General features: G+C 34.7%; 2 protein-coding genes, 2 non-coding genes and 1 pseudogene across 8 annotated transcripts; 2 read left to right on the forward strand and 3 right to left on the reverse strand.

Moving 5' to 3' along the window:
* The first annotated feature begins 1,695 nt into the window (after nucleotides 1-1,695).
* On the forward strand, nucleotides 1,696-7,876 carry LOC147488077 (uncharacterized; annotated as a pseudogene). Its single transcript, XR_015202233.1, has 10 exons — nucleotides 1,696-2,207; nucleotides 2,404-2,543; nucleotides 2,821-2,947; nucleotides 3,067-3,190; nucleotides 4,226-4,314; nucleotides 4,681-4,764; nucleotides 4,858-5,244; nucleotides 5,740-6,228; nucleotides 6,369-6,428; nucleotides 7,607-7,876. The product of XR_015202233.1 is annotated as an uncharacterized LOC147488077 (transcript).
* A 4,546-nt stretch (nucleotides 7,877-12,422) lies between these two features.
* Nucleotides 12,423-16,637, forward strand: LOC147488078 (uncharacterized). 4 transcript variants are annotated; one of them, XM_086572725.1, is made up of 6 exons: nucleotides 12,423-12,810; nucleotides 12,896-13,021; nucleotides 13,132-13,189; nucleotides 13,428-13,681; nucleotides 14,739-14,933; nucleotides 16,118-16,637. In XM_086572725.1, the coding sequence occupies exons 1-5, from the start codon at nucleotides 12,521-12,523 to the stop codon at nucleotides 14,806-14,808; spliced, it is 798 nt and encodes a 265-aa protein (XP_086428851.1). In that variant the 5' UTR covers nucleotides 12,423-12,520; the 3' UTR covers nucleotides 14,809-14,933; nucleotides 16,118-16,637. The 4 variants fall into 4 exon arrangements, with proteins under 4 accessions (XP_086428851.1, XP_086428850.1, XP_086428852.1 ...); XM_086572724.1 differs by having other exon boundaries at nucleotides 12,429-12,810; nucleotides 12,884-13,021; XM_086572726.1 differs by having other exon boundaries at nucleotides 12,670-12,810; nucleotides 12,884-13,021; nucleotides 13,154-13,189.
* Nucleotides 16,638-17,590: 953 nt separating this feature from the next.
* Nucleotides 17,591-27,330, reverse strand: LOC147488079 (putative serine/threonine-protein phosphatase 2A regulatory subunit B'' subunit TON2). The gene is given in 14 exon segments (XM_086571117.1): nucleotides 17,591-18,042; nucleotides 19,039-19,231; nucleotides 22,666-22,767; nucleotides 23,794-23,869; nucleotides 24,079-24,143; nucleotides 24,377-24,509; nucleotides 24,674-24,745; nucleotides 25,622-25,780; nucleotides 26,553-26,651; nucleotides 26,736-26,798; nucleotides 26,867-26,929; nucleotides 26,931-26,962; nucleotides 27,048-27,149; nucleotides 27,152-27,330. Coding segments are annotated over 14 exon segments (1,437 nt in total). The 5' UTR covers nucleotides 27,192-27,330; the 3' UTR covers nucleotides 17,591-17,804.
* On the reverse strand, nucleotides 18,507-18,623 carry LOC147488080 (small nucleolar RNA snoR104). The gene has a single exon (XR_015203321.1). It is a non-coding gene; the product is annotated as a small nucleolar RNA snoR104 (small nucleolar RNA).
* Nucleotides 18,762-18,878, reverse strand: LOC147488081 (small nucleolar RNA snoR104). The gene has a single exon (XR_015203322.1). It is a non-coding gene; the product is annotated as a small nucleolar RNA snoR104 (small nucleolar RNA).
* Nucleotides 27,331-27,703: the final 373 nt, after the last annotated feature.

A 27,703-nucleotide genomic window follows, 5' to 3' on the forward strand; every position in this document is an offset into this window, starting at 1 on the left:
TTCTTACCTTAATGATGTTTTTCCACCATTTCAAGCGAGTGACTTTTCTTGGCTTGCGAGAAAGGAACCGTAACCGAAAGTACTTATCCTTAATAAGTTTAACCCATAACAAGTCCTTCTCTCAATTAACAAACCAACACGCCTTTTAGCTATAAGAGCTTTATTCCTCGATACGTAGATTCCGTTTAAAACCTACCCCGCCCATGCTTTTCTTACTACAACATGCCGTCCGGTTTAACATATGCAACTTATTACTACCATGTTCATTATGCCCCCACAAAAAATTAGCATTTATCATATCCAGGTTGTGACAAAAAGACTTATTATACAAATTAGTTTGCATAGAGTAAATAGGGATAGCGCATTAACGACACTTTTGATGAGAGTACTCCATGACCATAGACGTTTTGTATTCCAGTTTTGTATCCTAGATAACACGTTTTTCATAATCCTAGAAGTACTAATATGATTGGGTTTGGCGGGGTTAAAATCAATACCTAAATATGCATTGCTAGTATTGGTTAACGAATTTTTAAAATCCTAGAGAGGAGCTTTTGATGCTTATGATGCAAGTTATGACCAAACAACGAGAAGAAGACTTGTGAAAGTTGACCGAACACATAGCACAATACTGTTTGATGCCATTTAAAATATGGTGGGCTTCTGCTATGTTAGCACGCATGAAAATGAAACAGTCATCAGCAAACATGAGATGAGTTACAGGTATAGATGATCTAGAAATATGAATGCCATGAATATGCTTGGAAGCTAACAGAGAAGAAATTTTTCGCGATAAAAACTCAGAGCATAAAATGAAGAGAAAAGGGGATAAAGGATCCCCCTGACGAATGCCCCTAGATGCATAAAATTTACCAAAAGATGAACCATTAAGGTTGAGGGAGAAAGAAGTAGAAGTTAAGCAAGTCGCAATCCAATTGATCCATTTTCGACAAAAACCAAATTGCTCTAGCATTTTAAAAACGAAGGGCCATTCTAGCTGATCAAAGGCTTTATGCATATCAAGCTTGATGGCCATACAACCATGAATGCCTTTTTTCCTTTTAAGCTTTTGCAGTAACTCATGTAAAATGATAGTGTTATCAGATATTTGCCTCTGTTTGACAAAGGCAGACTGCATAGGAGAGATTAACTTATCTAATAAAGGCTTTAGCCGATTAGCTAAAATTTTAGAGATAATCCTATATACAATATTACATAGACTAATAGGACGATATGAACTAACTTTGTTAGGATGCGGGATTTTAGGAATTAGCGTGATATTAGTATGATTAAAGGTTTGAAAAAGATTGTTATTTTGAAAGAAATCTTGAATAGTATTCATAAGATCATTTTTGAGCAAATCCCAGTTATCTTGATAGAATAGGGGGGTAAAACCATCAGGTCCAGGAGCTTTACCTGGATCCATAGCAAAAAGAGCGGCATGTATCTCGGATAATACATGAATAAAATAGAGAGCGACTCTAGAGGACAAATCGGCCAAAAAAAGAACTCTAGAGGACACCTTTTTCTTTTAATCACTCATAAGGATCGGGTGGTTGAAAGTTTAAGTTTACCCTTGATGCGAAATAACAACCGTTCGGATAGATAAAAGATCAAGTATACCCCCGGAAAAAAAATGGCCCGACCCAACCGAAACAACCCGGTTATGAATATTAATTGTTCGTACCCACCCACGTTGAACATTAGCTATTGTCATGGGTTACAGACTGTTAACGGTGTAAACTATTCTCTTCTGGTGTTTAGGTTAGACTTTCATTTAGGGAATTCAAGTTCGTCAGTAAGAACATATTTGGCACAGGCTTGAGGTAGGACAACCTTCCTGAAGATAACACAGAAAGGTTATCACAATATCAAGTAGGCTCAAACATAAACCATAGCCTCTAGGGTTCACAACACTGTCAGGGAATTTGTAGAAATCCATCCGACGGGTGCAAAAGTAAACTACTTTGATGAAAATATCAGTCAGGTGGGACCACGTAACATCACATAGCCACGGTGTCATGAATCCCACCTTATTTTCCTGGTCCAAGATTTAGTTGGATTTCATAAAATCCTTGTATCCTGGGCTTGTTTATGCTCAGTGCTGAAAATCTGTTGTATGTACTTGGACATCTTTCTTGCCTATGGATAACGATTTATTTAGTACACTTCGAGAAAGAGTTACCCGTTTTTCCAATGAAGTTATGGTACAGTGTATTCTAAACCAGGCTTATTAAGATTTATTTGCAGTTTGTCTTACTGTCAATGATTTCCCAGCTAACATGGTCTGACCCCAATTTATAGCGTGTGCTCTGTGCTGTTCCTGTAATTGAGTAGCTGATCTTATGTCACTGGTAGCTAAAGAATGATGTGTTGTATGCTTTGGTTTGATGATATTACCAGGTTGCCCGCAGTGGCCATACTGTAATCCGAGCTGGTTCTGTTTTGATCCTTTTCGGTGGTGAAGATGCCAAACGAAGGAAACTGAATGATCTTCATATGTTTGATCTAAAGTCTTTAATGTGGCTTCCTCTTCATTGCACGTGAGTGAGCTAAGAACTTGCTTATTTTCCACGTTGGTATTACCTTATTACTTTATTCTTGTTGAACGTCCATTTTGTTGGCCTCGCAACTTGACTTTTGTATATCATTGTATTCGTGACACATTGCTATGCCTATTTAACTTTACTTTTTTGTAGGTCATTGCTATCTAGTGAGTGAAAACTAGAAAATAAAAACTTTTTTTTGTGTGCTGTCTAGAGTAATCTACAATGTTTGGCTTAACTTGCTTGTGTTAAACATATATGAATATCATTACAGAGGTACGAGACCATCTCCCAGATCTAACCATGTAGCTGCCCTGCATGATGATAGAATCCTTTACATATTTGGAGGAACTTCAAAGTCCAGGACTCTAAATGATTTGTACTCTCTTGACTTTGAAACGGTATGTTAATTTGGCTACTTGGCTTGTATGTATTAATATTTCTTGTGCTTGTGCTCATGTGCTTCAATTCCTTACGAATGCTGCTGCAGTATTTTGAGGTCATCTTTTCTTTTCTCCAGATGATATGGTCAAGAATTAAGATCAGAGGGTTCCATCCATCTCCTAGAGCAGGTTGTTGTGGAGTTTTATGTGGATATAAATGGTAATTGCTGCAGGGGTGGAAGCAGGAAAAAAACGTATGAAGCAAATTTTTGTAAAGCACTTACCTTGGTTATACTTTGATATGGATTTCACGCTGAGGTTTTTTCTTATTTTTAAATGCATAGAATCCTGTATCTTGGAAGCCAACCCGGGTCCAATCTGTGATTCTCTTCTTGAGGCCATATTATAGCATATTTTTATGTTCTGATTATTTTCCTGCTACTTGCCTCTTTCTGCTACTTAAGCATTTCTTATAGGAAGTTAACTGTCTTTGAGTTTGTTGATAAATTTGAGTCATTTAGATTAGGAATAAAAGCTTGTCCAGTATATTGGGCATCTTGAACTCCAGTGTTGAGGGTTAGTGCGTGGAGTGAGCTTGAGTCTATCATTTGAAGGTTTCAAATAAAAAGTAAATATGGAATAAAAACACTGTATACTGTTGTACGTATTCATGTTCATCATTCACCATGAATATTCTTTTAATCCACCAATCTTCCCTTGATACCCGTATTTTCAGATTATGGGGATTCAGTGTAACAATCACAATTGATCTTCAAGTAGAATGGTTGATATTGTTTCACCGGAATAAAATTGCGTGAATGTTTGTTGTTCATTAGGGGTTTTACTTTAAAAGGAAAATCAATTCAAGTGTATTAATGGGTAGGCGGGTTCCATTTATTTTTTTTTCTTTTCCTTCTTTGTTTTCAGCCTTTTCTATCTTTAAAGTATATAAACACCCGTATCCACTGTTCATCAAAGTTTTGTGAAGCAGACCAATTTCTCTAACAATAATTTGGTTGGTAACAAATGATAATTTGAGGATGAAGTTCAAGCATAGATTTTTATTGCTATTTCCATCTTTCTGTATGACAAAGGAATCAACAACTGGGGATTAACTTATACATCTGTATATCTATTAATGGCTTAATGCCATCTTCTATAATAGTTCATGGGATCTTTTAAGAATGGGGACATTAATTTAATAAGAATCACATCTTCAATGGTGTATGATTCAATCACTTGTTTTTTTAGCTATCTACATCTTGTCTATTGACACTCGGCTTATTTTATTTTCAGGTCACGTGGAAACCTTGGTTTTTGATGTTCTAAAAGTGGAGTGGTCAGTAGTTGTTGCATCTCCTCCTTCTTCTATTACTACCAACAAAGTGAGCATTTCTAGTCTTTTCTGGCTTTATTTTTGAGATATCAAATGTAGTTTGGATAGTATATTCTTGCTCTAACAATATTTTCAAGCTAGGCATGGTTTTGATGGAGCTCACTGTGTGACTTGCAATATATTCATGTACTTTACTGTTCTTTGTGTCACCTTCTAGACGAAACATTAATAACCGAAAAACTATTCTTTTTCAACAAGGTGCTACTAAAACAATTAATATACACTTACACTCATTGCTCTTACCCGTACGTTACTCAATATCAGAATTGATACATGCAGCCTCATATTTGTATGCGACGTGTAATAGTTACTTATTTTGTTCTTGGTATAACAGCTTAATAGTTTTCTTATACAGGGATTCAGCTTAGTAATTGTGCAGCACAAAGAAAAGGTCTTTCTTGTTGCATTTGGGGGGTGTAAAAAAGAACCATCAAGTCAGGTTGAAAAGAGAACTCATATTTAGCCCTTTTCTGAAGAGACGTCCCATGATTTTATCTGAAGTGTTAGCTGTTATCATTATAATTTTTTACAGGTTGAAGTTCTGATGATGGAAAAGAATGAGAATTCCATGGGTCAGCGAACTACACTTGACCAAGGGTCATGTCCATTGGCATTTGCAAATCGATCATATACCATAAAGTTGGCTGCCCATATTGAAAATGAAGCTCATCCATACCCAATTGACTCTGTTGCCAGACATAACCTTGCATCTGTGCTAGACCATCATGGTTCTAGTAGGAGATCTATATCTGAATCCTGTCTTCTCAACTCAAATCCTGTCTCTGGAAACGTTTCACTACGCAAGCAATTTCACAAAGAGGGAGAATATAATGTAGCTCTCAAAATACTTCAAAATATTGAAGGGGAGAAGTCTAAAGGGGTCGAAGATTGCTCCATACTGAAGACTTCATCTATACAGGTTCCTTGAGATACTCCGTCATAGTACATAGTAATTTATTGAAAAGAAAGTAACTACATATCTTCGCCATTTTCCTAGATGATTTAGCTGAGTTTGACCTACTGGCTGCCCTGCCCTTATCCTGTATAATTTCCCTACTCAAGAGGTGTGTATGATTTCTCCACGTCTTGCTAACCTGACCCAATGTTCTTTGCAAGGAGAGGTTACATGCTTACTTTCATGACGCATATAGTGCCCCTACATAAGAGATTTGTGTGGTATCTCCACGTCCTTCTAACCTGACCCAAACATTCTTAGCAAGGATAGCTTGCATGCTTACTTTCATGACAACATAATATTTGGCTGTATGAAATGATGTTTCTGTTCTGTCATGGATATAAGTCGCTAGTTTTAATAAAAGAAAAAGTATGACCACATTACAAACTGATCTATCTCTATCAATATGTAAATGTATTAGTCTATTGCTGCTAAATTATTAGGTGCTAATTTGTTCAGGAAACAGATCAAAAGACAAAATCACAGGATACAGGAGTTCAGACTGATATTTCTGTAAGTGTGTCCAATGCAGAAGAGATACCTTTCATATTTGAGGATGATTTAACAAAAGCTCCTCAGAAGCATCTCAACGGAAACCTAGATAAAGAGGACAGGATAATCTCCGAAACTGATGGGCTCAGCAGGCTTGCATCAGGCATATGAAGCTAAAATGTCTACTTTAGCAAGACAGAATGGGATTCTAGAAGGGCAGTTGGCTGCTGCACTTGCAAGCAGGGAAGCTGCTGATAAAAATTTACATTCTGTTACTAAGAGTAAGCAAGGTGTGGAGAAAACATTGGCCGAGACATTCAAGGAATTGGAGCTGCTGAAGGAAAAACTAGCGAGCCTTGAGGTTGCACAAATCTATCAAATATTGTGCATTCTGACAATGTACATCTTGAGCATGATGTAGCTTTCTTAAAGGCAGTTTTGGATGATACACAAAAGGTGATAATGCTCAGTGGAGATTTACTTCATATGTACCTTATAACTTTAGTTAAATTAATAATCAAATGTGTCTTCAGTTGAATGCCTGTATGGAAATTCTGTTGGTTTTGAGTAATCTGATTCTTGTGTATGCGCTGCAGGAGCTGCACTCAACTAGGGGAGTCCTTACAGGAGAAAGGGCAAGAGCATTCCAGCTGCAGGTATTCTTTGAAGTAGTATTTTAGTTGTTTTTCCGATCTTCCACTGATAAGAGCTCAAAACTGTAGTTTTAACTCCTTAACAATCATACTTTTAGACCAATTATGTGAGTAATAATTAAGAGTTAATACCGACACGTGTTTTATGCATTTCGTGCTTCAAAGTCTATTATGTGCGTAAATGTGCCACTTTAGCGATATAAAGGAGCAAAGGTCGGTTCTTAAGGAGTTCCGTGAATAAAGGCCAAGATTCAAGGAGACAAAGTCTTTGTAAAAGCACAGTCAAAAGTCAAAAAGTCAACACAAAGTAAACAACACACAAGTCAACGTAACTTTCTCGAAGCCGTATCTTTGGACTCGGACTTGAAATTGGGAGTATCTTATGTCAAAACGACCGCTCGGAAAGAGTTTTCCAATGGTCCAAGCATTGGCCCAATCGAAGGAGCAGAAGTGGACGAAACATCTGTCGAAGCCAACTGCAAATTTGTGAAGAGCCCATTCTGGACTAAAGAAATTGGGTTTTGGGCCCGATTTTCCGGCCCAAAACATGGCTCCAAGCCGATGCACGATTTTTGGATCTGAAAGTATAAAAATAAAAGCTTAACTCTTTGTTAATGGTAGTTAGGTTAGGAAGTTAATGTTAATGGAGTTTAGGGTTAGAAAAAGATAGATCTAGATTAGTTAATTACTTAGTTTTCATTCCATTTATTAGTTTCATTCTTTGTTTTAGATTAGTTATTTAAATCATTGAATATCATTCATTAGATAAATAAAATAGTTGTTATTCATTCAATCATATCTTGTTCTTATTGTTCTATTATATTTATAAAGTTAATTACTTATTCCATAATGACATGTTCTTATTATTGTTCTTGTGTTGGGAATGGTAGTATAGAAATTTCACATCAAATCATTACTCTCACCATTGTTCTTTTTGGTTTGATTAGTTAAATTCAATTTAAGTCTAGACAGTTAAGAGTGGAACAAATCCTTACTCCTTGTATTGCATGATTATGTTTTGAGAGTAAGAAGAATTGATTTAAATGTAAGAACGGTAGAATTACGTATTAGTGTTGTTAACATTAATATTAGTGTTCTACTGTTTTTACGGTTATCAGCCACCATAAGACTGGTACCGTGGTACGTGTAATGCTTTCATCAAATCCGCATTAATTTTACAGGTGGAAGTCTTTCATCTGAAACAAAGATTGCAATCTATAGAGAATCGAGCATCGACACCTAGAAAACCATTTAATATGTAGTTTGGATAATATGTACGAACTTATCTCTGCTATAGTGCTATATATGTACGTCATTTTGAGTTATCTTTTTTAGTTTATTCATGTACTGTTTATATGGGTTGATGGAGAAAGGAGAGTCAAGCAGCCTTGTATATTGATGTATGTTCAAGTGTAAATTTTTTCCAAGAAATATGATTTTAGTTCTGGTTAGCTAAATTAGTCTGGCAGAAAATGCAATATTAGTTTTGTGGTCGAGTTGTTGTTTTTTTCTTTTCTTTTTTCCGATAAGTATTCCTTTTGCGACACCAGCATCGCAAAGACAAAGACGGAAGAACAATCAGTGGGAAGACGGTTGTTTTCTTGTCAGATGGGTGTAATTTTATCAGAAATATCATGGTATGTATTGTTGTTTTGTCAAAGTGCTGCACTTAACCTTAATAAAGGTTTTAACTTACGTATTGTTGGGCAGTTAGTGAATTAGCTACTCTGAGTTATCAAATTTTTTATTATTTCTTGGCATGGTTTACTAAATGGGGTACTTCGACAACACAAATCGATCCAAATTCAGGGAAAAAAGAAGTTAAAGTTAAATGGTCTCATTATGTTTGTTTCAAGAAGTTAAGAAGTGGTAAATTGTAAAATGAGTATCCCTTGAATACTTGCATACTTGTCACATCGGTAAGTTCATTGTTTCTTATCACGGACAAAATTAAGTAGCTTCATTATTTCGCAATTCCACCCGACATCCATCAAATTTTAGTTTCCCATGTTAAGGGGCTATTTGTTTTTTTTGGGTCAAGTTATAAGAGGGTCTTATAAGACTATGTGTTATATAAGAGGGTTTTCTAAGATGGTCTTATAAAGTGGTTTGTTTTTCATTTTAAGTTCCTCTTATAAGCACTTGTAAAAATAGAAAAAACAAATACATGACATCCTATAGATAGTTATTTAACAAATATAACCCTGTTTTACACCACATTTAACTTGAATAGATTAATTTTAAACAAGCATATAGTTTGATTTTAAGTTTCAAATTAATTTTGATAATTAGAATATCGATTTTAGAAAACTACCTTAATTGGCAGTGGTGGTGGCAGTGATCTTAATAGCACGGTGGTGGTGATAGTCTTAATAGTACGGTGGTAGTGGTGATAGAGGTGATAATGGTGGTGGTAGTGGTGGTAGTGGTGGCGGTGGCGGTGGCTAGGACAATGGAGTTATTTGGAGAAGAAGATAATAAAAATGGAAGAAGAGATAAATGAGGCTAGGAGTATATGGACGGGAGTGTTTGAGTCATTTTCCAAGTTATAAGACTTATAGAATTGAAGTAGATCTAATTTTAATACTTATAGAATTGGAACACTTATAGAATTGGAGTCTCTTATAAGACATTTCTAATAAAATACCTCTTACAAAAGAGAGGCAAAAAAACAAACCAAAAAAATGTCCAAAATCATTAGGCCACATCTTATAAGAGGCAAAACAAAATCCACGTCTTATAAAGAAGTGACTTGAGTTTCATATAATTTGTTTCATTCTATCATCGATTTGTCCTTAACTCCAATTTCATTGCAGTTACAACAAACATATCTCCGATCATTTATAGGTTCCAGACCAAGATCTAACCATTTGTTTTACATCCAGAGCTTCACTCCAAAAATAAACATATAATCACATATTCCTTGGCACATTCCATAATTCTCATTTACAAATATCTCCAAAATTACATAGTGCCATTCAACGGTTTTCAAGTACAACCTGCTGTTCTGCATCCGTTTCTAATCCCACCTGTCAAAGCAAGAAATGGGGCTCAGCCCCTTGGTTTGAATCCGGATGAGTGTAAACTCCTTCCTATTGGCCCATATCACATAAACCCCCTGCTTTCCAATAACAGCGAAATTCCAGTCCGATTTCTATTTCCTATTTTATTTTATTACCCATTTTACCTTTTTTCCATATTAATCGTAATTTCGACCAAGAAGAAGAAGTTCCTCCAATTGCTGCTCGACTTCCTCCAATTGAAGAAGTTCCTCCAATTACTTCGCTTCCACGTAATGGACCTTCTAGCTTACTCCTCAAAACATCTCTCACTCCTCCTTCATTTTCTTTTTCATTTCCCGTACCAAAACATTTCTGTTCACGCCCTTCTCTTCTTACCATGGCTTCTCAATCAACTCAGGTACCACTCACTTTTGCTTCTTCACTTGTAGCTTGTCAACTTAAATGATTGCTTTTATTTTTTCTGTTGTGAATTTAGGCTACAACTCCTGGGAAATAGACAGTGATGTCAATATTTACCAATTGTTTCAATCTCATCAGGTACTACTTAGTTATAATAAAGTTTTTTCCTTTTTTGAATGGAAATTAGTACAAGTTAATGTGAACAAGGAGTAGCTGAGATTTTTGTGTTTTGTTTACTGAATCACCGCTTTCGACTTCCTCCAATTGAAGAAGTTCGAACTGTACTTGACTGTAGTGTTCGTGGCACACTCTCTACGTTTTCTAAGGTATCCTATATTTATATATATGTAAAAGATGTGTGTTTATATGTCTGCCGACTTTGTTTATCATTCATACTACAATTTTCATTTTTTTGGAAATCAGAAGAGGATTATGTATTGTAGTGTTAGGGGGTTGGGCAACTCATTTTTATATACCGTCATCGCATATAACAGATAGAGTAGGTGTTGGATAAAGTTAAAGATTATATCATGTCATATTTATTATTCCTTCTTTCGAATTTTTTCTTATTACTAATTTTGATTCTTCTGTTTTATTTTTGTTGCTGAGTCAAATGATTCAGTAGGTGACAATTACCCAGCTTATCCATTTGTCATGAGGAGACCAGCGGTGAAGCCAACTCAAGACTGATTAATGTTTGTTTGGGAAAAAACATATATTTTTTTCTTTTACATTGCGACGGTGTTTGAGTTTGGCGCCCAGAAGAAGCTCTCTGCAGCTGCCGCCAACTCTACCACCGTTAGCGAAAAACAGTGGTATTCATTTTCTTTCCATGTCTCCTAACTTGGAAAAAGTAGTTTCTTTCCTAGATGTTTTAAAACACTCGCATGAGTTGCTGTCAGAAGAGCTTTCAGTAGATTCATTCACTCTAATGTTGAATGAGATGCTAGAAAATATATCTCGTCTCATTTTCTAGTCGTCTTGCTTCTCAGGTTTGGCCTCTTCGAAGTTATTTATAGTTCTACCTTATTGCTCGTAATTCATATTATTTTGTGATAGTCTTATGCTCGCCCAACTCATTATACATTTCGTCATATTAATTCTCAGTTTCTCAGATGACTTTAACCTTCTGTGTGAAAAAGATCCTACAGTCGAAGAAAAAAAAATGATCCTTTACAGATAGCAGAGTTTTCACGTTGTATCAACTTATTGATATTTATAAATATGCTTTCCTTTATGCGTTTTTGTGTCTTATGATGTGTATGTATGTGCTTCACCTCGAAGTAAGCAGGGACCATTTTTCATCGTCATGAGAGTATTAGAAAAATGTCTTTCTCACCATGGGGCTAGTGTGTGCATGCGGGTGCGTCTTGGGTATGCTGGGTCACAAATAAAACCTTTCCAATCTTATTCGCTAAAGAATGAAAAGACGAAAAGAGAAACATAATCTTCATAGTACTAATTTACCATGGATGACGAACCGATAGGGATTTCTTGGGTATTTCTGATTTCGATTTATGTCGATATCATTTGTTTGTTTCTTGTTGAGATACCAAATATACATGTTCAGCGTTGACACGGCCGCAATTGACATTAGTCATAGAGTCATACAATGCAATTTTTGTTGATAATCTTTGAGCCAACATTAGTCATAGAGTCATACTAGATACATGAGGCCTTTGATAATCGTTTTGTTGATAATCTTGTGAGTCTCAAGCCTTTCATTGCGGGGCTACCTTGAGGAATCGTCCATTTTGTAAAACTATTTTCTATCAAACCATCAACGATGGAAATATGAATTTACATATGTTATGGGTGATTCAAATTTACATATGCAAATTGAAATTTCATAGACATTTTTCCGGGGGTTGTACTATAATATACTTGCTCGGACCAGCCTTTACATTTTGAGTTATTTGATTCTATCTATCTAATAAGATAGGGTTTTTTTGCCCACTAAAAGACAAAATAACACACAAACAACGGTCGCATTTTGAAGCTCCTCTTTGTTTTCAAAATTCTCGTCGTCCGGGCTTTCCCTCTATTTCTTGGTGGTTACATAAAAGCAAGAGTCCAAAAGAAAATTGATTGCTCATTTTTTTGATGTTATATAGACACATTTTTTTAGTAAAACTATATTTAAAATTTAAAGTTTGTTTTTTTATAGATGTTTTTTTTATTTTTTAGTTCTTTAACCAAAAGTTTAAAAAGCTGAATTTACATAATGTATGGTGGTTATGGAAATATGAATTTACATATGCAAATATGAAATTACATATGTGAATACAAATTTACATATGCAAATATGAAATTTCATAGACATTTTTTTCATCCACATCCGGATGACACAAAGTTATGTAAATATGAATTTTCATATGTAAATATAAATTTACATAGGATGACGTCAGCCCGGTTTTTACAGGGGTATTTTGGTCTGTTTTGGCTTTAATGTTATGTTTTAAATAATAGGGAGGTTTTATGCATGTGTTCGGTTAGAGGGGGTTTTTATGTTGGCTATGTATGAACAAGGGAGATTAAACCCAAAATCTGCCCGTCAAAGTGCAACACACATACATATCGAAGGGTAAAAAAGTAATATATAATAAACGAGTGATCCTTGACTAATCCCTAAAGTTAAAAAAAAGGTGGAAACAAAAAAAAATATCAATTTCCATGAAAATTCGAAACAAATCGTGCCCAATTTGTCTCGAACACATCAATGATCGAAAAGCAGCAGTTGTATCCATCTGTATGCACGTTTATTGCATCAATTGTATTAAAAAATGGACCAATTTGGAAAAACGAAATTGCCCTCTTTGTAATTCCGAATTCAATTCTTGGTTCATAAAATCTAGATATCCAAGTAGACAATTTGAAGAAGAGAGGTTACCTATTCTTAATGAGAAGAAAAGGAATGGTCTTGAAGTAGAAACTAGTGAAACGAGGCGGTTTTCACATCAAAGGTGAGATTTTTAACTGAACTTGAGCTATTGAGTTTATTTTATTGTCTGAATTGATATTTGAGCGTGGGTATAGGAGTGTGAGAAGATTGAGGAGTGAATTGCATAGTGTAAACCAGCATTCTAGGCCATTGCCGTGGCGGCGATCGTTTAGGCCATCAAGATTCAATGGAAAAGAGGAGATTGAGGAAAGAGTTCTTAGATGGAGAGCAAGGTATATCCTGTTTTTGTAATTCTAACTTGTGATTTGAGTTTAGTTTGAAGTTTGTGAGTTGTGTTTAGTAGTTTAGAATGTTGGTCTCATTTTTGTTTTTGGTTTTTCAGTATTTATAATCGACGTTTGCAGGCACTTCCTCTTCCATCCAAGAATTTACCTGAACAGGTACTCACATTACTTGAACATGTAATGTTATTAGATTACTACCATTACATGAATATGCAAAGTAGAACTTTGTGCCTAGTGTATTATATACTTTTTAAGTGTGTTTTGCACATTCTTTAGAGATGTGGTGAGAAGGTTTTCCTCCGACCAATTTAGTGATGTTTAAGTCTTGATTCCAGCATTTTCAGTTTTCGCATCATCATGAATTGATAGGTTTATTGTGTTTTTTAACTTATAGGATACATCAAGGAGTTCGATATTCAAAGAAATGATGCAGTGCCGAATAAAACCATGGATTCAAAGGGAACTGCGGGCCATCCTTCAAGACCCGGACCCATCAGTTATTGTTCATCTAGCTACATCTCTCTATATGTTAAGCCTTGAAGAGAAGCTGAAAGCATCATCAGAGCACGTTGACCTTGAGGATAAATTTGTGAAACAGTTAAGACTGTTCCTCCAGGATCACACCAATTTATTTTGGCATGAACTAAGGTATAGTTCGAGTGTTCAAATAGTTATTCATTGCAATTGGCATGTAATTATGCTTTCTATCTGGCCATGATACAGCGAAAAACAGTGTAGTTTGAGGTTTTCTGTGCACATTAGATATTTTCCTTTGTTTGGATCACTTTTGGCTTTCATTAACTAACAATTCTATTAGTCATCCAATTTTACTAGTCACACAGTTCAACTAGTTGTCTTTATGGTTGACGTTATGCTTTCTACTCAAACATAGTATAATGATTAATAGAACTTACCTTCGCTGTGTGGAATGTTGGGTGGACTATTCTAGAAGGATGGATTACTAAGATGAGACATGTAAAAGATGTCAAAGCATTTCTTGCTGTTGTGTTTCACTATTTTTCTATCGATAACAATAGAGGTTTATTACATAGTATAGAAAAATCAGTTCTAGGACTACTTTACAAAGACAATAACAAAGCAGAAAAGAACAAACAGAAAACAGTTACAGTAGGATCTACAATTCAAATCACCGACAACCTTGTCCAACAAGGAATCTTATCTGAAGATGAAGCTCCCAAATGACATGCACCTCCATTCCTCTGAGATCTTTGAGACTTTGACCAAAGAAATATCAGCCATTTTATTGATAAAATCACCTCCTCCATGTATAAAGGTTTATTGTCAAAATTCTTGTGTTTTCATACAGAGGCCACACTGTTATGGGACACCTTCTAAAATTTGGTTTCCTAGATTGTGAATCTTAGATTATGAATGAAACTATTACCAATAATACGTGTTAGATATTGTATGATGTTACTGAAGGTCATTTACTATTAACTCTTTTGTGTACGTAAAAGATTATTATATTCTTGTTGAGAACTACTCTCACGTATTATCTGAAGCTCATGAGTCTTATTTCTTTTTTTTTCATCTTTGCCAAATCTGAAACTTGCTGAGCTGCAGGACTAACAATTCATTCTGTTTTCTTTCTCTGTTGGATTATGTGAGCATTGTTTGCTGGCATTACTTTTTAATTTGATACATAGCTGGCAACTCTAAAGTTGTAAGACGTTTTATATTGCAGATGTTTTTCTGAAAGCGCATTCGAAATGGCAACTTATGATTCTATAGTTGAATGTAAACCGCTGGAGTAGGTTAGGAGAAGTGTATTCTGAACAACAGTGAAGTTCTCCATGTTGGTATTGGGAACCCATAGGTGCTCGCTGGGGCCTGGTAATGTTCGTGCTTCATGTCTGTATCAGGAGGGAATGTGAACTGTGTAAGTTTTACAAACATCTAAAAATCGTTATTACTATCTTTATGAATGTCGTGATTATCCACTGTTTAGAATCACGAGAGAAGGGATTTTTATTGACTGCAAGACCTTATTATATATAAGTATCTTCTTAATGTTTACAGCCTAAAAGGCTAACATCTTGGGTGGCACATAAATGTGCACCATTATACGAATAACTCTATGCAACCTCCAGTTGCTGGTTGGGCATCCCTTACCTTGTTTTTCCAATCAATCAACTGAGATAAGCGGTCAGAAATCATAGAGTTTGTGGTGATTTGTCATCTCAGGTTTACTTTGTTGTATATTTTCATTATTTTGCAATGCTTCAATATGTCTCTGAGGCTGCATCATCTACGTGTTTATTTGAAGGCAAGATAACCATTATAGGTGTCTGTTGCTCTACAAATAGCGAAGTAGGGTGTATACTAGAAAGAAATAGACAGAGAATTGGGAATTCAGTTGTGGGTAGTTTAATATGGAATTGATTTGATTGGTAGCGAAACTGAGCTATAGTGACATGTGGATACCATTACGGTAAACTACTGCATGATACTGGGTCCAATGGGTCCATTATTTTGCTAGCCAAATCAATAGGATAAGGGGCCAGGTTTTCTCATTTCAACACCTGTTTTCAGACCCAAGGAACTGAAGCAGGATGAAACCCTGTTACTCTTTAGCAAGAAGCCTTATAGATTTATGTTATTATTCATCAAAATTTTCTTTGGGGACATTACCGGACAAGGGTTTACGGTTGGTGATCTGTTGCACTTAATGCCGAACATTACTTGATGCACACTTAATGGAGATGTGTGCATCAAGTAAAAAAAAGCAAGAGATGCTAAATAAGGAGTGTTTATTTTATTCTGTTTTCGGACATCGCAAGGTAGGTGAGAATGTGAGATTGCAGAATAAATTCAGCAGAGCAGCATGCAATCTCTTTCAATTTATCTTTTTTGTGTCTTAAACTTTTCAGTAAAACAAGCACGGCCAAATACTAGTGATATCTTTTGATTTGTTTAAATTAGGTCACTACAAGGATATCATTCTCTTAAAGCTATAATTTGTGATTCGTTCCAGTTCATGCTCTGCATCAGCATATCTTGTGATTCTTCGTTCTCAACCGTACTTGGCATAATAACTGACAACATTTCTGCTATTCCTATCAGGATTTTCAGCGTTTGGTTTGACCGTGCTATATTTTCAGTTTTGGAGCCACCCAAGAATCAAATGAATCTTTTGTTGTAGGCCTATAAGTCTATAACCATATAACTGGACATCGAATCTTTGGAAGCATCAGGATTAATTTCAGGCACCCTCTGCCAGCATCATAAGTGCACCTGTGTGAATGCTGGATGTGGATACTCTATACTTGCTGAGGATCTCATCCACAAAAGTTCTGCTCTGTAGAAAATTATAGGCTTATTTTGTTAGGAAGTTGTGCTCTGTAGAAAAATATAGGCTTATCTTGTTAGGAAGTTTTTTACATGCTCTCTTTTAAAGAGTTTTGCAACTTATCAAGAAGGGATCCCAATCAAGAATAATAATTGGAAGATTTAGTTTGCAGAGATTCAGTGTTTGATGTACTTGTGTCTTGTCATCTTGTATTGACTTGGAATGTAAAACGACATTAATGGGAGATATTTAAACTGCAAAATCTGTAAACAGAATTAGAAAAATTGTTGTCAATGTGTTATCGATGTATGTCTATATAACAATACAGTATTAAGTGCTCAATTCTCAAGGAGATGGTTTGGATAAGCAGCCGCTGGATTCCACCTCTATGTAGCATACGTGAATGGACTAGATAGAATATACCCCTCAATGTTACTGATTTTTTTTTCCGGTGAATGGCAATCATCTTTTGTAATCTAGTTCTTGTAAAGGACACAGGAGACTTTGTTTGTAAATGTATTTTTAAATCTATTCACTATCGATATTTTTGTTGACATGCTTGCTTACAGGATTCAAGCTGTACAAATGAAGTGCTTAATAAAGCCTCTTGTGGATGTACGAGGGTGTTCTGAATTTTGTTTACAGTGACTTGTGTGACTCTAAATTCTGTCATGTGGGGTCCATCTCTGTTCTACGTAAATCACATATAGTTGATAATGGCGACTCCAAAAAAATTTGATTGGTAACGTCAAATATTATGTACGAAAAATGTTGATTGATAATCAAATGTTGGTTGCATAAAGAGTTATATACCCTATGGAAACGCAATCGATTTTCTTAAGAACGAGGTTCCAACTAATCAGAAGAGATCTGACGAGGTTCCAACTCCGAGGTAGTTCAAACATATTCAACACCATATGGTTTGTCAATCAAGGATCTCTGTGCAAACTATGTACTCATTAACAAGAACATGAAGGAGAATAACTTGGATAATGGCGACTCCAAAAAAATTTGATTGGTAACGTCAAATATTATGTACGAAAAATGTTGATTGATAATCAAATGTTGGTTGCATAAAGAGTTATATACCCTATGGAAACGCAATCGATTTTCTTAAGAACGAGGTTCCAACTAATCAGAAGAGATCTGACGAGGTTCCAACTCCAAGGTAGTTCAAACATATTCAACACCATATGGTTTGTCAATCAAGGATCTCTGTGCAAACTATGTACTCATTAACAAGAACATGAAGGAGAATAACTTGGATAACATGTTTTGGCCCTAGCACTCATTGGATTTGGACGTAATGTAAATCCAATGTCAACCTAATACACAGTTACCTAATAGACAACCTTAATGTGATTTGTATCAAAATGTCAGTAACAAAATACAAGTTATTGGATGCATACATTCTTGTGTCAGTACAAATACCAATTCTCAGAAGCTGAAATCAAGAATTGGTCACTCTTCTTCTGGCTCTTCCTCTTCTTGGAGAAGATTTTCTCTGTTGTCATGTGCCCAGAAGCCACGGACGTCAATAAGCATGCTAGCTACAGTACCGCCTTGTTTACAAGAAAGTAGATCACCCAGTGTTATCCTTAGAGGATCGGCTGGTTTCACCATATCCCATATCTCATCCCTTACATCCTCAATACACAACTCATAGTTCCCTCCTTCAATCCATTTCTGATGTACATCTCTGTTTTGCACCAAGAATTTTTTTCAAACCAAGCAATATTAACAAATAACTTCAGTAAAAGAGAATATTTCGCAGGTGCCAACTAGCAAAGTTGGTAAAACCTTTGGGTGATGATACCAGAGGTCTGTGGTTCGAATCTCACCAGTATCAATGAGTTACTGATCTCGTTTAAAACCAGGCTTGCCAACCCAAAAAAAAAAATCCAGAGAAGTATGGTTCAAATATAATACACTATAGCTCCATGTCCACATGGATTTTAAAATGTGTGGTTGAAATTGTGGAGCAAGACTACATAACTACCAACAATAACACCTACAGACTTGTAGCTAAGAAGATTGCATCAGGTAACATCTGCTGTTGAATGCTCTCCTTCTCTTCCATGTTCAGTTTAATACAGCAATGGAGATTCAGGTTTTGTGATGTTGGTGCATGGGTTGCAAAATGTTGACAGTGCTTTTTGGACAGCAAATGTGAGGTAATTTGAGACTTACAGAACTAATCTGCAGAGCTACAAGCAGGAAATTACCAAAAACTGTGTAGGAAGATTGTATCAGTTAACATCTCGCTTATGGATGCTCCCTTCTTGTCTTCCATATTCAGAAATATACATAAAAAGTAGACAATATTTTGACGGGAAGAAAATTCATGTAGAGATAAGGGATTCAGGTTTTGGAGTTTTGGTGCATGGGCAGCAAAATGTTTACAGCGCTTTTTAGACGGCAAATGTGCGGTAATTTGAGACTCGTAGAACTAATCTAAAGGGCTACCAGCAGGAAATTACCAAAAACTTTGTAGGAAGAATGTATCAGTTAACATCTCGCTTATGGATGCTCCCTTCTTGTCTTCCATATTCAGAAAGATATATAAAAACTTAAAAAGTGGATAACATTTGACGGGAAGAAGATTTAAGTAGTATAAAAAGGACAACTAAGCTAAAAGTTCTTTAGTAATCAAAGAAAGAAAATAACAAACTAGCACATACAGGACAATGTTTACCTGAAAAGTGTGTGAATATCTGCTGTTGTAAGGTATCCCCTACCATTAAGATCGAGACAACGGAACAAATATGTCAACCCCTCCGGTGTGTCTTTGTTTTCCAGGGCCAAAACAAAATCAAGAAAGCTTTCAAAATCCATCTCTCGTGCATTACCCACTCCACCTTTGCCCCAGCGTACATGCTCATCAAATGCTGGAAAAGAATATGATGAACGATACAAAAGCTCACAAAAAAAAAAGGAATGAGAATACCATCCAATCATGATAATGAGGGGATGTTTTGTGCTAAACAAGGCTACTATAACAACCCCAATTTTTAAACAATGTAAATTATATTATTTAGATTGAAACTAATTATTTTGAAGTCTAGCATGTTACAAATTTGTTATTTTTAAGTGAAACATTAGTATTCTTGTTGTTGTTGATTTTATGAAATAGATTATTTGAATTGGTTATTAGAACTTTTGTAAGTATTTGAGAATTATTTTGGACTTGAAAACATTGTCAAAATGTACCCATTTATATAGGTATGGACCTTGAGTGTTTTTAGACCCACATTAGGCCCAAAAGTTAAGTTAAACAGACTTAAAACATTGAATAAATAAAACCTGCGAATTTCCTTTGTAAAAATCTTTTTATTCAAAAACAAAACCTTAGTCTCCATTAAAAAAAAGAATATTTTTTATTGAAAGAAAGAGAAGAAGAATAAAGAAAATGATTGGAGAAAATGAAGCTTTTATATTCTTTTACAAGCATTCAATTCAATGTGAGTAGTCTAAACCTTATTTATTTTAAAATTTTAATTGGTTGATTATCATATGATTTATATTAGTTGAGTATTGATTTATTTATTGGTATTTTGTAATCAAACATTATTAATTTGATTAAAGACACGCTAGGAATATTGAGTTATTGCATAGCTTGAGTAACAACTGAATTTTTGTAAAGTTATAAAAAATTATATATTGTTGTTAAAAGTTCTCTATATGGTAATTTTCATATTTGAATGGTTGTACTCTATAAATTGTTGATTGGTTATTAAATTTCACATTTTGATAATTCTAGGTAAATTTCCGTAATTACATAAATAGTTTTCTTAAAACGTGTTTTCCCATTGTATTAAATGATTTATTATAACGAAATATATATGTGGTTTGGGTGAGTTGATACTCACGAGGGATGATTGTACTCTCTGGTTGTGATTTTCCTCGTTCTTATAAGTAGATGAGTGATTTTTAAGTAAAATATTAGCTTTTATGTATGAGCAAGTTGTTAGATATGATTGGTTGTGTATTATGATATGATGCATATGATTTCTTATATGAAGAAATGTAAATGTAGTTAGCGTAATATGATGGATATGGTGGTATGACATGAATGTTAATATTGGTGATGAATAATGCCAGACTGTGTATCCTCATGGCTGTTGTGAAAGCGAAGTAGATGTATGATTTAAATGTTTATGTTTGGGAAACCTAACTTTGTTTTGCAGGAGGGTAGGACTTATTAACATCTTATACAGAGATGTTATCCTACCCTAACACGTACGCGGTTATAGATAAGATTTTAATTAAATTAATTTACTAGATATTGAGATTGAAATCTTACTTGGAAAGAAACTACACGCCGTTTTGAGAAAATAGAACTAACTTGTCATCCAAGTTGAAATGATTGTAATAGTAAATTTCTTTATTTGAAAAATTGAACGTACTGCTATTTTATTTTAGTCTTACTCATACCAGCAAATTTAATTTGCATTTGCCGACTCATGTTTGCTTTCTTTTGCAACACAGGTGTGTTCTTGGGAACATAGATGGCAAAGTCCAGTAGATGACGACTCTTGATTTGGATTCGCTCTTGGAGTGTTTCTGGCTTAAATTTTCTAGAGTGTACAGTTTTGTTTTGATACAAATGTAATAGAGTTAGTAATTCGTGAATGAAGGGTTGTTCTTTTGATCTAGTATGATATCAGATTTTTAATATTGTGTTTGATATTAGGATATTAGGTTTTCGTTTTACTCCTGGGTTTCCAGATGATTAAATAGGGTGGCAATAATAGATATTTATATCTTGAATAATTCTCTATTTTAATTGTCTAGAAATTCGGTGTGTGTGACTTTTTCTAACTTGTAATACAACAGTAAAACATGTTTTAAGAAAACAATTTATGTAATTACAGAAATTTATCTAGAATTACCCAAATGTTAAATTTAATAACCAATCAACAATTTATATAGACCACAACCATTCAAATATGAAAATTACTACATAGAAAACTTTTAACAACAATATATAATTTTTTATAACTCTACAAAAATTAAATTCTTACTCAAGCAATGCAATAACTCAATATTCCTAGTATGCCTTTAATCAAATTAATAATGTTTGATCACAAAATACCAATAAATAAATCAATACTCAACTAATATAAATCATATGATAATCAACCAATTAAAATTTAAAATAAATAAGGTTTAGACTACTCACATTGAATTGAATGCTAGTAAAAAAGTATTGAAACTTCATTTTCTCCAATCATTTTTCTTATTCTTCTTCCTTTTCTTTTAATAAAAAATATTCTTATTTTTAATGGAAGCTAGGGTTTTGTTTTTGAATAAAAAGAGTTTTACAGAGGAAATTCGCAAATTTTCTTTATTCAATATTTTAAGCCTGTGTAACTTAACTTTTGGGCCTAATGTGGGTCTAAAAACACTCAAGGTCCATACCTATATAAATGGGTACATTTTGACAATGTTTTCAAGTCCAAAATAATTCTCAAATACTTACAAAAGTTCTAATAACCAATTCAAATAATCTACTTCATAGTTATCCGCACTGATTTCGGATACTGTCTTATCCGCATCCAAAAATATCCGATCCGATTTAAAAAATTAATAGTTATTATATATAATTTATTTATTTATTTATTATTGTATAAAATATTATATAAAATCATAAACTAATAATAAAAAACTATAATAAAATAATAATAATAATAATAAATGACAAATATATATATTTATAATAGTTTTTATAGTGGTAAAATGAATTATTCAAAGCAAATAAAAGTTTAATTAATATTAATTTTTGGATCAGATATTATCTGATATCCGATTCGGATATCCGAAATCGGATTTGAATAAAAATTCTAATATCCGTCAGATTCAGATTCAGATATCAGTATAAATTTTCGGATTCAGATACAGGCATATCCGAATCCGAACCTATCCGTTTGCACCCCTAATTTTGACAGTGTTTTCAAGTCCAAAATAATTATCAAATACTCACAAAAGTTCTAACAACCAATTTAAATAATCTACTTCATAAAATCAACAACAACAAGAATATTAAAGTTTCACTAAAGAATAACAAATTTGTAACATGCTAGACTTCAAAATAATTAGTTTTAATCTAAATAATATAATTTACGTTGTTTAAAAATTGTGGTTGTTATAGTTACATTCTTGGGGAAGAACAAAGTGAACTCTGATAAGTTGTCAAGAGTTTAGAGTTTTAAGATAACATGAAAACAAGTCAAACAACTAAATGCTAAGTTGCTAACGCATGATGCATGACCCAAATAAAGTACAAATACAAAAACTTAACAAACAAGTATCAATTCCTAACCTCGTTCAATAAAAATCTCTGTCAGTGTCCCATCGGCATATTCACAAAGCTCCTGCTTACTCAATGTACCATTGGTGTCTCTATCAAGAGCAAGAAACATATCTACATCAAAAGAGAAGAGGATATCGTTAAAAATGACATCAATATAAGTTGTAATTGCACGGGACTTCATGATCAGTTATTCCACAAATCTAAGACTTCACAGCTAGGTGAAAAAAAAAACCAAAAAGACAAAATGCCTATTTATCCTCATGTCCCTTGTATTTCAAGGAATATGGGCCCCTATGAGAAACGATATCGTAAAAGTCAGCTTTGAGGTAAGGTCCATGCTATTGCTTTTTTGGGTGTTGTTTAAGTTTCCAAACCCCGCTTCACTTGCATCACTTTATCAGATCCACGCTGTGAGCAATTGTCTTCAGAAATGACATCAACATCATTCCCAAAAACACAAATTCCTACACTATCACATATGCGACTCATGTTAAGGGGATTCTTCGCCTTTCTTCATTAACACACATTATTTCAGACACTGTTGCACAATATTCGTGTTGTTAAAGCCCTGAATAAGGAAACTGCATTATTCGGCAGAGTGAAGAAAATAGCTTCAAATGGCATAGGAAAAAGGAATTTGAAGTAGGAATTTAGGATGTGAGCAATAGATTCCCCAGAAGTATACTACAATGGACAAAAACTAACAATGATCATTTTTTGAAGGTTATCTATGGCTAAAATCCTACCTAAAACTGAGCACCAAGAGGAGACTCTAGAAGGAACTCTAGCCCAGCAAATATATTTCCACGGATAGTTAGGGTGAGATAGACTAGGAGTTTGGTTTAGTAATGTAAAAAAGGTAGTTGAATACCAAGACGTAATAGTAAATCGTCCTTTGGCATCACGAGGCAAGGACAAAGTTTCTTTAATTTTAAAGAAATAAAAATAATTCACTATTTCCACTGTTAAGTAGACCAACAAAGTCAACCACTCAAGAATACTATAACTATTGTATAAGAACAAAAGGGCAATATTATCAGGGGGAAAAAAAGAACAAAATGGCAATGACAAAGTAACAGGGTAAAAAGATACTAATAGTAAAATCAGTTGTTTCGATGAATAATGTTAGACACGCACCACATATTCTTTGTGCAGATGTCAAAGAGAACCAGTTCTCTGCTTGCTCTGTATCAGTCACTTCTTCCTCACTTTCCTAAAACATAATTATAGAACAATAGCCATCTTTAGATACTAAAAGATACATGTGTACCAAAAAATATCCAAAAAAGCAAACAAAGAAACATTTATATAGAATAAAAGATTCAAGTAAATCATGTCAATAACAATATCTAGATCTTTCACAGTAAGTTAAATACCGACAACAAAAGAAGTGAAGTATGGAAGTTCTAGTGTCCTACATACCTGATGAAGTTCCATGAGTTCTTGAAGACAGTTACTAAGCAGAACCTTCTTTATACATGTTTTTCCTGTCAAAAAGTAAAGCTAACGGTTAAAATTCTTACTCTTTCTAATAATTGGTTTAGTACGAGAAAAGGAATAATGCATGCATGATGCCAAGAGAACGTACTAAGAGTAAGAAAACCAAAGACAACTAAATACACCCACATAAAACAGTAATAAAGGACACATCTGTGTTACCGTATCAGAACATGAACACGCAAGTTACTATGAGCAAACACAAAATCAAAATATGAGGTACCTCGTCTATGTGGATCACAGAAAAAGAAGAATTTGCGGGCAGCTATACGGCAGTACATCTTCATAAAAGCAGTGGGCATATCCCTTAGCTGTGCCAAATTCGGAATAAGACCTTTAATGTAGCCTTGCATTTCCTGAAGATACAAAATGTAAGCAGGTGTTGATATTCGTAAGAAACACATTAACTTGCACTAAATAGTGTAAGTTTAACAAAGCATGTACAGGAGACAACATTTCACGAAAGTACAACAGGATTTTTAAAGAGATTACATGCTCAAAAAGGTGAAGGGATCCATACATCGGGCTGAAGAAAACCGTCGGAATCCTCATCAAGCTCACTCGTATCAATTCGTGCCTGAGTAAGCGAAACCTGAATGTTGAAATAGAAAAAAGTCATTGATAACTTTATAATCAGACCAAAACATAATGTACGCTTAGACAGATCAACATGCATAAATATGTTGTATCAAGATTTAGCTTTTCTACTTCACTTTCGAATCTTCCAAACTCCACTATGCATTCTCCATTTTATTCCAAACTGCATCATTATAAATTTCTCACTCAGACTAAATGTTTTCTACAATAACTAGTATTACTATCATACAACAAACCTTCTAAATATTCAAATTAGATGTTCATATGTTCAACCTGAATACCGGCCGTTCATTTAAATAATGTTAAATAGGATTAGTGGTCTGGAACTATAGACCGAAAAATAGCTAGGGGGTTGATGCTGGTTCTCGAATGGATCTCCTCGTGTTAATCCTACAAATTCAACAAACTAGAAACAGTTTAATATCACAGGGAGGAAAGAAGAGTACTTCTTGAAATGAAACCCAGTCACTTCCTCCCTGGAAAAAGTTATGTTTGTATTACAATATATAGCTCTCTGTTATACTGAGGTGTCAGACAAAGTAGACAAAATCTACTTTGAAGTAGTCAAGTGCCCCTCGTAGAACAGTTCAAAATATACTGCAGTAGCATACTGGAGAACCACAGTAGCAAAAGCGATTTTAAAGCCATAAATATTTTCACTAAATACATATGCTCAGGCAAGTCAACTATCCGACCCTTTTCAACAATTACAAAGTCTTCACTTTAATTGCACAACCTTTTAGTACATAGCCGGCCATTTGACTTACTTGATAGTGTGCATCAAATTTATATGAAAGCTAAGTCTGTTCTTACAGAAGTAGATTTGACAAAAGGAAAAAGAAGGTACATAAAGAAGAAAAGTATGACCTACCGTGCGCATTACATAAAGGTAGAACGACAAGATTGCTATTCTGCCTACATCATCTTTCTCAAACTTCATAAAGTTTGAAGGGCTGAAAAAACGTCGGCATTTTGGGCCTATTTGCTCAGTACATACAGATGCAATGTGGCAGAAATCTTCGTAATTCATCTGCAAGAAACAAATCACACAACATTTGTGATATTCTATTTTAAAGTTCCAAAAGGAAGGTACAATAGAAGATTATGCAAAAACAAGCCTATCAGATGTGCATACTTGAGGCCCAATTGGAATGGACTTGCACCCCCATGTGTTTGATTAGTGTGAGTTACTACCCCTAATAACGCTTCGGTGTTATGAAGTCTAGTGTGCGAGCAAACAATTCCCTATGTATCATCACACTAACCCTTCTAAAAAAAAATCAATATCCAATGTGGGACTTAAGTCCAGGTGCTAACATGAATAATACAAATAAAGGTTCAGAAACTCCTTGCCTCCAAAACACAAATATTTGAAGATCGTCATTGGTATAGGAGATATATGTCCCTCCTTTGCTGGGTTACAGCAAAGATCCAACCACTAAAATCAACGTGCAAAGGGGTCATCTTTTCACGAGTGGCTACTGAATTTAGTAGAACTTTACTTGCCCACCAATTACTCACTCAAATGCCTAGAGAAATGTTGTAAAGGAGACCAAACTCAATTATTAACGAGCCACAAAAATGAAAACAGTAAAAAAGTTAATACAGTGAAGAAAAGAAAAGAAAGGTTTCATGTGAACAGAAGGGATTATTTTGCACATAAAAAATGACTTGCTCACGCATTCATTGTAATCCTTGTAGAATGTAGAGATACTGAGATAGTACAGTGGTTGTCTACTAATGAGTAAATTAACAAGTATAATAATTATACCAAGGGACAGTGGGTAAAGGGAAGGAGAGACCTTTTCAGCACCAGTAGAATCATCGATCACACAATTTTCCCTTAAGCAAACCCACATTGCATCCAGATCGTCAGCATTCAACAAAAGATCTGACTGCTTCTGCATAAACAAAGAGAGTAATCTGAAACACGCTATACTGACACAGTGCAGCTAGAATCATGAAGACCGCCAACTCTCAGATACCTTCAAAAAGCGATACTTTGCTAATCTTTGGACCCTATGACTAATAGAGCCATCTTGAGGTTTCTGCACAAGGAAAAACAAATTAGACCGTAAAAGCAAAGACGAAACAATAACAAGTGTGGTTCCTTTACCTTTCTGTAAAAGCTTGGAATCGTTCCAGCTTCAGCATTTTTGTGTTGCTTCTCTTTAAATATATATATCTAACAAAATTTTCTTTGTTTCAAGCTCTGCAAATGAGAAAGGAAAGTATTAATCTTGGATACAAATTGAAGAAATATATAATTTAAAAAAAAAAGAAAAAGACGAATATACCCATGAGAGCTTCGGAACCAAGACCAGCACCAGATCCAATAAATCTACGAAGGTTACGAACCCATAACATGGATGAAGCTGGTGGGACATTTTCCTCTGTTGTGTTTCGTGGCTTTCACCGTCACTCGAACCACCACTATACATTCTTTACTTTCGTTTTCTTTTACTCAACCGTGGGAAAATATCAAATGTAAGGAGAGAGATAGAAATGGAGAAGAAGAAGAAGGATTAACCTTGACAGCCCATCTTGACAGCCCACCACATCCATTTGATTATACCTGATCGAATGTTCCGATCTTGCGCTAATTTTACCAATCAAATACAGGAGGGTATAATAGTAATTTTCTATTTTTTCCACAAATTAGATCAGATTCAATAGATTGGGTAAGAAGTGACGCCTGTTTCTTCTTCCTTATTCTCTCTCTCTCCTCACTACAGGGAAACCCACCACCCCACCACGACTTTAGATCGAGAAACCCACCATCACGTCTTTTTCTCTATCTCCGTCTCTCTCCTTCAACTTGTGAATCTCTTGGCACAAAAGAAAAAAATGCACAAGACACATACTGGAATTTCCTTGCATCTTTTTCCTTTCATGATGTATGGGGTGTGCTTGATTTACATTGAACAAAAAATAGTGGGTTGTCGTTTGTGTG

Source organism: Coptis chinensis, chromosome 7, assembly GCF_015680905.1.
Source record: "Coptis chinensis isolate HL-2020 chromosome 7, ASM1568090v1, whole genome shotgun sequence".
NCBI classification, from domain to species: Eukaryota; Viridiplantae; Streptophyta; class Magnoliopsida; order Ranunculales; family Ranunculaceae; genus Coptis; species Coptis chinensis.

What these genes read in the sequence shown, in the direction of transcription:
- LOC147488078 (XM_086572724.1), top strand. Translation starts at nt 12,521, where the DNA reads ATGAAAATTCGAAACAAATCGTGCCCAATTTGTCTCGAACACATCAAT. An exon ending in CCAAGAATTTACCTGAACAG is followed by an intron (nt 13,190 to 13,427) that starts GTACTCACATTA and finishes TTTAACTTATAG; the next exon opens with GATACATCAAGGAGTTCGAT. An exon ending in TTATTTTGGCATGAACTAAG is followed by an intron (nt 13,682 to 14,738) that starts GTATAGTTCGAG and finishes TTTATATTGCAG; the next exon opens with ATGTTTTTCTGAAAGCGCAT.